General features: G+C 37.3%; 1 protein-coding gene across 1 annotated transcript in view; it reads right to left on the bottom strand.

Annotated features, from left to right (window-relative positions):
• Positions 1–7,564, bottom strand: part of LOC139721687 (uncharacterized) — a 34,014-nt gene extending 26,450 nt beyond the window's left edge. The window contains exon 1 of the mRNA XM_071633017.1: positions 7,486–7,564. Within this exon, the coding sequence (XP_071489118.1) occupies positions 7,486–7,564 (79 nt within the window). The remainder of the gene's footprint in view (positions 1–7,485) is intronic.
• Between the last annotated feature and the right edge of the window lie 7,230 nt (positions 7,565–14,794).

Raw genomic sequence — 14,794 nt, forward strand, 5'->3', positions numbered from 1 at the left:
TTCTTTCAGGAATAAAGTTTTATTGGGGGGAAGAGACAACTGACTCCAAAAGGCGGTGTATAGGATCTGACATATGCTTCCACCCTTACAAAAAATAACCATGAAATTTAAGGTATTACCATGGTAAAACCTCAATTACCATAGTAAAACCATGGTATCGATGGTATTACTACGAGTACCACAGAAAAACCATGGTGATGCATGGTGATACCACAGAAAATCCATGGTAAAACCTCAATTACCATAGTAAAACCATGGTATCGATGGTATTACTACGAGTACCACAGAAAAACCATGGTGATGCATGGTGATACCACAGAAAAACCATGGTAAAACCTCAATTGCCATAGTAAAACCATGGTATCGATGGTATTACTATGAGTACCACAGAAAAACCATGGTGATGCATGGTGATACCACAGAAAAACCATGGTAAACTATCATTACCATGACACAACCATGGTACTGATACGTATACCATAGAATAACCGTGAAGTCTATGGTATTTCCATGGTCTTACCATAGGCGCCACAAAATAACCATAGTAATAGTATGTTATAATTTTTATACCATAGCACTACCATGATATTACTACCAGTACCATGGAAAAACCATGCCATCTACTGTATTTGCCTGGTATAACTATACAGGTACAATAAACTAACTATGGTGATGCCGGGTTATGGCCATCATACCATGGCGTCACCACGGTATTACCACTTGTACCATAAAATAACCATGGTATATAGGGCATTTCCTCAGTATCGCTGCACTAATTAACCATGGATATACCATGTAATAACCATCTACCATGTAATAACCATCATACCATAGCACGGTTATGGCACTACTAGGCCTACTTGTACCATAGAATAACCATGGAGATACCATATAATAACCATCATACCATGTACTACAACCACTGGGTCTTTAATTGTACCGCAGCATATATAACCATAGTCTTTATGTTATCTTCTGTATTTCTAAAGGTACACAAAAATACCCATGGTGATACCGTGGTTCAACAACAAAATATCAATTATGATATTCTTATAGCTGAAAGGGATTGTACAGTAGGTACTGGTTGAGATGAGGATTCAGATTTATAACTTTTTTTTTCATTCAGACGATAAACCTCTTATGAAATATGAAAGAGCATGTACAGCTGTAATTTCAAGAAGGATTCAACGTTTTGAAGAAAATTCGTCTTGAAATGGCTGAGATTACCAATCCCTTCCCCCCAGGTTTTGAAATGCAGGTCTTGAAATGGCTGAGATTACCAATCCCTTCCCCCCCCCCCAAAAAAAAAAAAAAATCAAAATGAAATTGACAGGCCCCATCTTTCACTATAGGAGCTCTTTGTTTTAATTTGTTTTTAGATATCTCAGTCATTTCTCAGCCTGTTTTCATTAAATAAACGTTTGAGTCCTCTTCTGCTCTTTACCATTTCAAAGAGTGGTTTCTAAATATCTCGCAAAACGTTACAAGCTGAATCCTCATCTCGTCCAGTATTGTATACTCCCTTTAAATGTCAATTAAAGACAAAAAAGGTACATTCTCTACTGGTATCACAAGGAAAAAATGGTCCCATTATAGCTATCCGTTTGACCCAACTTGTTCAAATAGTTGCAAACTGGAAGTAGGCCGATACTCGTTCACATTACCATGGTGTGAATTACCATACAGTTAAAGATGAAAATTAATACCAACTCACACCATTCCAGCTGACACTAAATTGAATGAGCTGGCACACTCTGAAAAACACCAATCAATTCCAGCTGAATATATGGCCTGGCTCTAAATCATTGATTATGAAGTTTTATTTGTACCAACTGGAAAACATGCCGCTCAACTGGCAGATTCACTAGTTGACTCCACTTAAACAAGTTGACTCCAAACTAACATTTCATTCCAACTGACAGACTGAAACAAATGAAATAAACTGCGCAATTGTCTACCAATTAGAATTTATTGACATAACCTACAGATTCACCACTGGATTCCAATTGCAAGAAACGGAATAAAGTGTCATACTGAAATATCAACTACCCGATTCCTGTATAGATACAGCTGGACATAAACGGGCCCTTAATAATTGTATTGAAATTGACTATAAGACACAACTGGCAGGTTTACCAGTTGATTCCACTTGAAAGCGATGGAATGGACTGGTACACTGAGAAAACATAGCTGACTCCAGTTTGAACAAATGGATCAAACTGTGATGAGTGAGTTAATAATAACACACGTAATAGTAGTAGCATAGTAGTACTGGTGATAATAATAATGATGATGATGATAATAATAATAATAATAATAATAATAATAATAATAATAATAATAATAATAATAAGGTCTTATCCAGGAGAGCCTCTCCACTGTTGCCACTGCTCTATACCACAGGGCCCTGCCATACCACTAACAGTTGAACTGTTCTAATGAAAATGACAGATTAAAAAAATTAGATGTATTGTGTGAACTGGAATATTAAAGCCTATTGGTTGATTCCAGTAGGAAGAGATAGACCAAAGTATGCCCTTTGACAAAGTGGGATCAACTGGACACAACAAGCAGATTTTTCAGTAGATGATCCACTTGAAAGAAATTGTGTGAAATGGCATACAACAACCAGTTGATTCCAGTAGAAACAATGAGTGCACATTCGAGTTCAACACCCACAAATCATACAGCCAACAAATCAAACAACCCATAAATTTGACGCCTAGCGAACAAGGCCCATATGACTGCGACACTAGGTAAATAAGGCCCACGACACTTTTACAATAACGTAAGCCCCATGATGCAATGTCGAGCTTGTGGGCCTTATGACTTGTGGGATGACCCCGAAAAATTGGACCAATTTGGTGCAGGTTGACTCGACTGGACACAACTGGCAGATTTACCAGTAAAAACTGGCATACTAAAACATCAACTCCATGATTCCAGCAGATTCAGCTTTTTTGAACCAGGCTCTTGTATACCTGTTGCAAATGACTTGACACCACTGATAGATTTATTCAACCTGAAAGCAATGCAGATTTAACCTACATGCACTTTGATAAAGTTTAGGCCGTAACAGTTAGTAGAACCACAAGCCGGGATAAATGGACCAAACTGGCATGACTGGGGAAGTTCATACCAGTTCATCAAATCTGGCAGTTTTACCAGTTGATTCCACTTTTTAAACGATTATAAACGTACCAATACATTACAGTCAAAACTATTGGACCATTATGAGTATACTTGCAACAAATGGGAAAAATCAAAATATATATCAACTGATTCTAAAGGTAAACCCCTTAAACTCTAAGGGACGTGGCAGGAGAGGGAAGGGCGGAATCCACCCTCAAAGTTTCGAGTCTGCGATGGAAGAGACCCTGTCATTGAGACATTTTGACTTTTTTTCAAGTTCAACTTCAAATTCATTGTTGTTTTTTCCACAGCAAAATAATATATTTGGTGAACATAAATCTCGCTTTCTTCAATGAAAGTATAATGCATGTAATTTGTACAGAGAAAGCAATAATTGAAAACCTAAAGTAGGGGTACAATGCAATGGTTGCTGAGGTAACAAAAGTGAAATAAATGAAATATGCATTGTATGAAAAAAGGAGGGACCCACTAAAAAGACAAAGCTTGTGAAGTGCGGTCCCTTCTCCGATTGAAAAAAAAAATCGATGCAAAGATTGATTGAAAACAGCAACAAAGAAACTCTTGAAAAATCTGACTATTCTTTAGCGGAGCGGATCTAGGAATTCCGTAAATGGGGGGGGGGGGGGGGGGGGGGGGGAGGGATCTGTCATGGTGCCACTTCCGGAATTAAAGGGGGCACACACGCCCATTTTCATTTTGTTTTCTTGTTATTTATTTATTTTTATCTTATCAAAAATTAAAGAAGGGGCCCCCTGGAGCTATCACTGCTGTAACATTAAAGGACAAGTTCACCTTCATAAACATAAGGATTGAGAAAATGCAACAATATTAGTAGAACACATCAGTGAAAGTTTGAGGAAAATTGGACAATCGATGCAAAAGTTATGAATTTTTTTACATTTTTGTGTTGGAACCGCTGGATGAGGAGACTACTACAGCTTGTGAGTCATATGCGTACAACAGTATAAAGAAAATATAAAAGAAAATTCAACATATTTTCACTTTTTTCGCATAATAAAAGAGCAATTGACTTGCCTCTTTCTAAAGGCAGGGGGAATAATATTACCCATAACTTTTATCGGTAACGAGTCAGGGGAATTTGTACTTTTTTCAAAAGATGGAATTTTGTGAAATTCTCTTTATATTTTCCTTATATTGTTGTACGCATGTGACATCTAAGTTATTCATACACTGCAGTAGTTTTCTCATTCAGCGGGTACTACACAAAAACTTCAAAAATTCATAACTTTTGAACGGATTGTCTGATTTTCTTCAAACTTTCAATGATGTGTTCTACTAATATTGCTACATTCTCTCAATCCTTATGTTTATGAAGGTGAACTTGTCCTTTAATCACTGCGATTGATTGATCTTATGCTAATTATGGTATAAAAGTGGTCAATGAGAATCTCCAATAAGAAAACAAAGGAAAAAATTAAAAAACAAAGAAATACATTTGAAACTCCAAAAACAATTATATACATTAAAAAATGGCTTTTGGAAGTCCTTTAATGTGTGATGCATACAGTCTTTAAACATGTAAAAACAGACTTACAAATAATTAAGAAATAGACTCTTAATGCTTTTAATTGGGGTAAAATAAGATGTTGGGCCTAATTTGCACAAATAATTAATTGATGAATTAAAATTAGAAATTGACAATCAAAAAAAATTCTTAAGACATGTAAGACATAATTTTGTAGATTACAATGTGGTTGTAACACGTGCCAAATTTCGCTATAACGATCGTAATACTAATGGTCAAGATCTTGTGGGGGGGGGGGGGGGGGGTGAGGCAAAATTCCCTCCCAAAATGCAAATTTTAGCATTTTTAGCCAAATAAGCCCGGCCCGTTAAAAATAAGCAAACTAATTAATTCTTTATATATAACAGTTCATTTGTTTTGGAACTAATTCACATTGTGTGTTATCTCATACAAATTCCAAGTACGACCCAAAATATTATACCAGTACGTTCATGTAATAAATGTACAGCCTGTATTTAGTATATGTGTGAATGTGTGTATGTGTGTATGTGTGTGCTTGTGTGTGTGTGGGTGTGGGTGAGTGCAAACACCCGGTTAGTACTAATACATGTATATCCACGAACACAACTGACTTCTTCCCATGCAGTTTAAACCTCATCTACCCAACTGGAAAATGTAACACAAGTTGATTCAAGTTGCACGATCCTTGTTTTGACTTGGTTTCTGTATCGCTCATGAATATTCATGAGAGAGCATCTAACATGCAAAAGGAGTGAAAATTGATAAAAGACATAAAAACCCAAAGTATATAGTCTGGGTTTAAACTTTGAAGTATGTTGGGAAATTTCTCTTTTGTTACCAACTATTTTAACTTGTGTTATAACAATGCATATTCATATTTTGATAGGACTAATATTATGTATGACATGTAGTTAGTAACCATGCCTTAAACCTTTTCAGATATCAGCCCATATATAAAGAACTGATACACTAGCAATGTATCTAGGAATAGGAAGTATACTCTAGATATACAGATAGGTAGACCTGTGTAGAGTAGGATGTAGGTCTTGTACAATAGTGTAGAAACAGGTGTATGCGATTCGAGGCCATATTAAGTAGGTAACATACTAGTACTGCATGTTGGAAATACACAATCATTAATGTTATTTTTCTTTTCAAATTGTAATATCATGGTAATTTTACCATGGTAATACCATGGTAATACCATGGTAAAACCATGGTCAAATCACCACAATACATGGTAAATTCACCTCAGAAATACCATGGTATTGTACCATGGTACCGGTACCATGGTATTTGGTAAGCACAGTAATACCATGGTAATATACCATGGTACATGGTAAGAGCAGTAATACCATGGTATTTTGCCATGGTAATACCATGGTAATGTACCATGGTTTTACTAGGGCAAAATTACCAGGTTTCCATGGTTCATTACCATACCATGGTATTACCATGGTAAAGCCATGGTACTTTTTTGTAAGGGCAAGCAGCTGCTTGAATGCACCTGCAGGACTGAATTGGTTCATGAGTCTGTAAACTGTGATCGACAGCGTCCGGCTCACATCTTGCAGCTGCAACGTATGGGTGAATAAGTCTGGCACCAGGCCTGTGCAGATGCAAACCATCTTTTGACTCACTTCTTACTGATGTTCTGTGTCAAAGAGCATTTTTGTCGCAATCAGAGCAATTTTCTTTCTTTAGTTTATTCAATTGGGAGGACAGTAAGTAGAATAATTTATTATCAAAATCTCGGATGTGAGATGGCAAAACAACGTACGTCGAAAATTCATGAAAAATGACCTAGTCACATATTTCAGCTTATTTTAGTATAATTTAACTCTTGACGAAATCTTGAAATCAGAACCCTTTCTGTATACCCCAAACACGCAAGGCAACCGCCTTCACAATGAATTACATATTATTATGAGAAACATTGAAAAAAACACCACCACACAAATCTCAAGGGTGAGTGTATATATACAATTGTATGTGTGTGTGTGTGTGTGGGGGGGGGGGGGTGATGTTGGAAGGGAGGGCGGAGGTTCTTTAACGGCATTGTTCTTTCATAGCATTTTGTAGGCCTATATGGTTTTGTGACTGGTAAATTTAAAATTTAAAGTGTTTGAAGCATTTTATTACTGGTTATTGTACTTTGTATGTTGTAAATTCCATTTCTACATCTTTGCGCCATTGGTGTACATGAAAAATTAAAGTCACTAGGTTTCAGTCACATTTACTATATTCACTTTATTAACTACATTCCACTATACTGTAATTGGAATTGTATATTTTTGTAAAGGCCTAATCTTTCCATTTTTTGAGCGCATAGGGACATTGTCACGATGTGTTATGCGCTATAAGCACTGTCAACTATCATTATTATTATCATTATTATAATCATTATTATCATAATCATTATCATGATTATTGTTATTATTACTATTATTATTATCGTTATTATAATCATTATTATCATTATTATTATTATCATTATCATTATTATTATTATTTCAGTCACATTGTTTCTCGAGTTTACAAGACAAACACTTTTCAACATCTTTTTTCATCATTACAATCATGACCATCAACATCATCATCACCAGTTATTCACCATCATCACCACCATCACCATCATCATCAGCAGCAGCAGCATAATCATCATCATCACCCTCTCACAGGATAGTTTCACTGCAGCATCATGTGGAGCCTTTTATATTAGCCCACTGAGGATGGGCTGATTTTGCTACAACATGCATTTTCCATAGATCGACACCTGCCCGAGTGAACTTGGGACTCGCCTTCAATGGGTTAAGGATGCTTACCAGAAGTGATGATGGCGTCCCCAGACACAGACACCAAGACCACGAGTAGCAGAACGCAGAGGGGGTGTTTCCGGAGCATGCTGACTGAGCACGGCCTTCAAGAGGTGATGACGATGTTGTAAAACCCCTGAGAGGGACTCTCCATCAACCCATTAATATCTGTAGATGTTGAGCTTGTCTCTGTTTTCAAGTAAACACGGTAATAAGTGAAACTTAGCTGGAAATGGCCGACAATAAATGAGCCGAGGGTCATCTTTCAAAACAACTTGGACCTAATTTGCTCAACATCAAGATGATTATTGGTAGTGGTGGGGGGGGGGGGGGGGGGGGGGGGGGAGGTATAATGATGGGGTGGATCAAGAAAGAGAGTGAAAGGGAAAGGAGGGTTGAGGATGACTTGGGAGAGGGGCGCAACCAATCGTCTGATGAGAACGAGAAGGGCGTTAAGTGGTTTTGAACATTATGGACTTAGTGGCAACTTAATGCCCTTATAGTTCTCAACCGCCGCAACATTCTCGAACACAAACGAAATTAAGTTATTTAGCTAATATCATTCACAATAAATACTGGTACTCATAAAACAAATTATATGCTTAATGTCTGATGAGAGTACTATAGCTGTACAATCTGCACTTTGAAGTGACAATTACAAGGAAATGAGAATTTCAAGCTGTGGGTGGATTGATGCCTAAATACATGCACTTCAAAAGAGCAGACAAGCAAATGTGGATTGTTCTTTTTCTTCTTCTCTGACAAGCTAACTGCAAGATCAAGCGTGTCCCATTGCCTAGGAGATGATAAAGATTATTTCCTGTTGTGATATTATTCAACGCACTCTCTGTGCTGTGTAGGTACCACAACAATTACCTTCTAAGGATGGGCTGATTTTGCTACAACATGCATTTTCCATACACACTTGCCCGAGTATACTCTGGACTCATCCGTAATGGGTTAAAAACAAACAAACATGGAAGCAGTTAACATGAACCAAGGGACTTTTATCACAACCTTTGCAGAAAAGATCAGGTCATTTCCTGATCAGTCTAAGAACAGGTCACCACAGATCAATCTAGAAAAGCATCTGGAGGGCGCAGACCTCCCCCAAGCAGCTTAATTTCTACCCTTACACACTGCAAAAAGTCCAGTGTTAAATAGTGAACACCGAGCTGGTGTTAAATTTTCGGAGCTCATTTATGGTGTTAAATTAACACCTCCGGGTGTCATTTCCAAATATAAAACTGTTTTTGAAGAGTTTCTTAGTAACTGCACTTCTTGTTGATATTTAATTTAAACGAGACAATCAAAAATTTTACATTAAAATACTAGATCTTTGAAAAAATGTGAAAATAAATTTACACCACAGTAACACCAGCTGGTGTGGTCCTTTATTGAAGCTGGACGGGTGTTAAACCATTGATATTAACACCAACAAATATCAAATCAACACCATGTGGTGTCATTTTTTAATTAACACCAGTACAGTGTCAAAATACCACCAGGTACAGTGTCAAATTAACACCACGAAGTGTCAGGTGAACATTTTTCAACACCATCACAGTGCATTTTCTACACCTGTGGGTGTGGTCCTCTATTGAAGTTTGATCGGTGTTAGATTTAACACCCGTGGTGTTAAATCTATCACCGATGTTTTTACATTGCATGCATGCTGAAAATTACCCAATTATTTCTCAATGATAGTCACAAAAAAAAGTAAGCGTTTTAATTGACCTCATCAATTTCCTACTGCACAGCTCTGAGCAGAGCATATGTGCTTTAGTACCGGGTACACATATATGCAATCCACAAATATGTGCAGCTTGAACTCGTAGGTTCATTGACTCCACATCACTTGTTTATGCCAAAACTTTAAAAAAAAAAATTTTAAGAATCAAGATCACTTCCAACTTCTCCTGTAAGTTTCATCCAAATCCGTCCTTGACTTTTTGAGTTATTTTGCCATCCAACAAACTAACACCGACAAAAAAAAAAAGTAATTATCTCCTCTTTCCTTGAAGGAGGTAATTATCGTGTGCAGAATCAGATCGGTCAGTCAGAAGTGTCCTTCCATCACTGTGCCATTCCCATGACAACACACCGTACTGCTTACATACCAGGTATGCTCCAGGACTGTCCATTTAATAAGGTGAACAGACAAGACATATTGACCACATGAAAGCCCCCCCCCCCCCCCCCACCCTTTCCTGGAAAAACTCGGGGGGGGGGGGGGGTTGCAGTTTGGGAATGAGATTTAGATCAGGTTCCATAATTTCGCAAATTTGCCGTGTGAATTCCCGGCAAGCAAAAAAAAAAAAAAAAAAATCATGACTTCACAGACTGCGATTCAGACTGCGATTCAGACTGTGGTCCAAATCTTACCCTAATATATATCTTGAATTCATTGCTCTTGTCATTTGAGCTGACTTTGCCCTTTTTTTTTTCTTTGCTTGCTCACTGCCATTACCTCTCTCATAGTACATGTATATATCTAACACCCCCCCCCCCCCTCTTTTATCTCCATCTCAGCCTGTAAATATCATTCTCTTTTTAGTGGTAATAATACCCAGGGCATTGATACTTTGATATTATACAGGGCATGCTATCCATGCAGTTTAGTCAATATTGTAAGCTAATGGCAGTGGTATCCAACAATGATTTAAGCGGTATAGTGATGTATATCAATTATGCAGAAATTGCTGACATTTTCTATTAACTTACGAGGTTATATAAAAGCATGTGATTACAAACATTGATGTTGAATAGAGTACTTTGACTTTGAGTCACAGTGCACTATTTCCCTGCATGGCAAAAAGTGCATGGTTTGAACTTTGGTACACCTGCCCTACGGCCTTTGGCAGATTTTTTAAAAGAATTTGAAAAGCATCATACCCATTCCTGTTAAGCCTGCACTTCTGTCACTGAAAAAAAAAAAGGAAATTTAAGAACATGAGAATAAATGCCTTCAGCACAAAAGAGGCTATCATTAATGTGGAACTTATCCAAAACATGTCTGTGGATTTAGTATGTGTATGCTGAAATGTCAGAGAAACGTGTGTCAGTGAGCGTGGCTTATATAGTACAATGTATGTTCAGAAATGTGACTTTCCACAAAACAAGCATACCAATAGGATGTGCTGTGTGGAGCTGCGAACTGTTTGGTTGGGGCACCGTTTATTGTTTTGTTTTTGTAATATTATGTCTACAGAAGCCATGTCTAACACTAGTTGATTTATGCACTGACATACATTGTAGCAATATGCACTTGTATCATTGAATACATGTAAGTCATCAAATCATCTTTTGTACTTACTTTCAGCTAAAATTAGTTGCAGTGTTTTAAAACCGAATACCCGTAGGTCTAATTACGAGAATTCATTGCATGAGACCCCGGAATTGGATTCGCTGAACTGGAAACCTCATTACAGAGATGGCAATTCATAAAGAGTGCTGACTGTTAATTTCCTTAAAGCCTGGCACCTTTTCAGGAAACAGTTACGTAAGAATTCCAGTTCCTCTTGCTCTGGAAGCCCTATGATTACATGGACCTTGAGAAATGTTTTCCATCATTGCATCATGTTTGTACCTCATAAAGGAAGTCCGATTTTCTTTGTTTCATCCAAACCCCAGTGCTCTAGTAGCGCATTACTTAACAGCATTCCGTAGAAACTTAGAAAACAAATTGATTGGCCTTCAGACATAAGGAGATGGACATTAAGATACTCCAACTGTCTTCCTTTGAGGTCACTTTTCCACTTTTGCAAAAGCTCCCATTCAAATTTAAACTTCTCATGCTCTAGTTGGTGTCCAATTCTCCCACTTACAACATATCTTCCTCCCGCTGAGCTTAAGATTTGTCATGTAAGTTCAAAACTAACGGAGATAGCGTCAGGGAGGTGAGACGAAACCATCTCCCTGACAGCATCGGCATTTATAATCCTACATCTTGCAGGAGCCTCCACGGTCACATCCCTTTTGCAAACTTTATATAAATGTTTCATTTTTGAAGAATAATATCGCGAAAGATTGTGTGTGAAATCTAAATAATACATCTCAGAGTATTTTTGTTTTGTTTTGTTTTGTTTTGTTTGGTCTTGTTTGTGACTTGTGCAGGACGATTCCTGAGTATACTTGGGCAAGTGTCTACGGGAAATGTGTGTTGCAGCAAAATCAGCCCGTCCTCAATGGGTTAAGAAATAGAAAACTAACCCTGTGTCGTTTCAGACTACACTCTCTTTTTGTACAGAGAATGGTAAACATTTTTCGGGGTCTAAATAGATTCACTGAAAAGCAATAGGCCTAACATCTATTCCCTCTTCACTATGATGATGTTTCCAGTTTTATCATTCTGAGGAAAAGTCTTATTAATAACTGCCTCTACAATGTACCAGCTAATCAAATGAATCTAATTTTCATTGTTGCAAAAGATCCTTGACCCTGGCTTCAAGAGATTAGGGACTGCTTGAATATTGGCATGCCATCATAGAGTCTCCAGTTTGCTTTAAGGGGGTCCAGGGAAGGAGGATCTCCCATTTAAAGGGATGGTACAGTTTTGGTTTAGATGGCCTGCAGGTTTCCAACAGTTTTGGTGAGTGTGTTTATGAGATGAAATATGAAAGAACATGTGTAATTCGTAGAGGAATTCACAGTTTATTTGATGAAAACTGGTCATGAAATGGCTGAGATATCCAAAAAGTGATCCTAATAAAATGTGACAGGCCATAACTTTTGATAGGTTAACTCTTTGTGTTACATTGTTTTTGGATATTTCAGCCATTTCAAAACTGATTTTTATCAAATATCAAATAAATTTTCAATTCCCCTTAGAATTGTACAATCTTTAACATTTTATAAAGTAGGGTTTTTTTTTCTAGATATCTCATAAAACATTAAAAGCACAATTACTCCTCGCCTCAACCGATACTATACCATTCCTTTAAAAGATGCTTGCGACCGGAGTCTCAAGGCATGACGAATAAAGTGACAAAAAACTGATTTGACTCATGAGATGACAGTATGCAGAATGCCAAATAGAATTCCAGTAGTGACATGAAGGGGGAGATTAATTGATTTCGATTAGATCCTGCTCCATGACCATCATTTAGAATTGCAGTGACCATTACCGTAATCTCAGGGATACTGTATGTCCCGCACATCCTAGCTGACTCTTCCTGGTAATCAGTTAAAATTAAAGGGAATCCAAACCTAAAGAGCAATGTGGGCTGAGTGAAAGCAGCAACCATTAGTAGAACATATCAGTGAAAGTTTGAGGAAATTCAAATCGGGCAATCGATGCAGAAGTTACAAATTGTTAAAGTTTGGGTGTTGGAACCACTGGATGAGTAGACTACTGGAGATTATGATGTATGTGTGGACAACAATAATAAAAAAGAAAATATACAGGGAATTCCTCAAAAATTCCCTTTTCTAGCATGATGAAAGAACACTTGACTAACCACTTTTAGAAAGCAGTGTCAGTATCAATTCAAGTTGATGGAATGTGTAATTTTCATCTTTGGGTTTGGGTTACCTTTAATTGATGTTGATTAGATCCTGCTCTGTGACTTTCATTTAGAATTGCAGTGACGCATTACATTTTGGAGGGATATTTTTTTTTCCCGTGGGGCTTTGATTTCAAAGATAAACCCAAAAATGTGTCAGTGATGATACAGTAGTGTACAACAGGAAAGCAAAGGAAATGATTCCACCTACAGTTTCTAGGCAAGTAGGTACAATAGTGACCGACAACCGTTTCTGGTTGTTTGATGTCAGAGAAAAGGAGATAAGATTGTCCTACGTGAGGTCAGCTGATGAAAGTTCCTGCCAGTGGAAAGCTACCAGGAGTGTGTGGGTAGTTAATTAAAGGAGACCTCCTGATGATTTTGAGACTTTAAAGGGTGTGTGCAGTTCTGGTCGAGGTGAGGATTTAGCTTTTAACGTTTTGCGAGATATTCAGAAACCACTCTATGAGATGTCAAAGAGCATGCAGTTCTAAGGGGTATCAAAAGTTTAGTCGATGAAAATCGGTTTTGAAATGGCGGAGATATCCAAAAACAAGGTGAAACAAAGAGATCCTAATAAAGTTGCGGCATGTCGCCTTTTATTATTAGCACTTTTTATGATATTTCAGCCATTTGAAAACCAATTTTCATCAAATAAACATTGAATCCTTCTTAAAATTACATGCTCTTTCATATTTCATAAGAGGCTTTTCATTATCTCACTTAGGAATGTTCAAAACATGAATCCCTACCTCAACCAGCACTGTACAGTCCCTTTAACATTTGAACAACTATAAATCAGTTAAACTGAGTACGGGTTTCAGACTTTATAGTGATTGGAGTGAGGAATAAGAATGTTTTCAAAATTTATAACATATGGCAATGAACAAGGATGATGACATGGCAGCCTCACCATAAGGATGCATGAGTTGGGGCAAAAGGAAGTTGAACAAAAGAAGAAGGCATGCATAGATTTCACACAGGTGAACTTGTTAAAGGGATGTATATAATAGTTTTGGTTGAGACCTAATTTCAGGTTTCTAACATTTTTTGGTGAGATAATGAGAAACCTCCTATGAAATATGAAAGAGCAAGTAATTCTATGAGGAATTCAACGTTTATTTGATGAAAATTGGTTTTGAAATGGCTGAGATATCCAAAAAGAGCGATTCTAATAAAGTGTGGGACCCACACTTTATTACGATCGTTTTGTTTTACTTTGTTTTTGCATGTTGCAGTCATTCCAAACCCGATTTTCATTAAATAAACTTTGAATTCCTGTTAGAATGGTATGCTCTGTACTATATCATAGTGTTTTCTTGGTATCTCGCAAAAAGTTAAAAGCCCAATTCTCATCTTCACCAATACTGTACCTTCCCTTTAAGCAAGGGGTATTGTAACGGAATTACACCACTACATTTCTGAATTATGTGAGGCTCCTATGTCATCAACACTGTTCAACGTAATCTGTTTAAGATTTTTCAGAGTATAGGTTTCTCTACTCAAAGACCACAATAAATTCCACAAATCTATATATGGAGCTGTCAATTTATGTACTACATGATGTGAAATTCTGAAAATTATCTGGAATGGTCCTTTAATCCCTTCGCTTCATTTTCATCCATACTCTCCACAAAGAAGACCAGCTTACCAGGGACAGATCCAGGAATTCTGGAAAGGGGGGGGGGGGGCACATAATAGGAAAAAATAAAGGGGGCATTCTTTCATTTTTTCTTTTTCTTTTATTCATTTCAACAAAAAAATAAATAAAAGGGGGTGCCCCCCCCCCCCCCATATGCCACTGTTAACACACA

The sequence above is a fragment of the Diadema antillarum genome, unplaced genomic scaffold (assembly GCF_040938485.1).
Source record: "Diadema antillarum isolate AM-2024a unplaced genomic scaffold, OU_Dant_1.0 scf00000147, whole genome shotgun sequence".
Classification (NCBI taxonomy): domain Eukaryota; kingdom Metazoa; phylum Echinodermata; class Echinoidea; order Diadematoida; family Diadematidae; genus Diadema; species Diadema antillarum.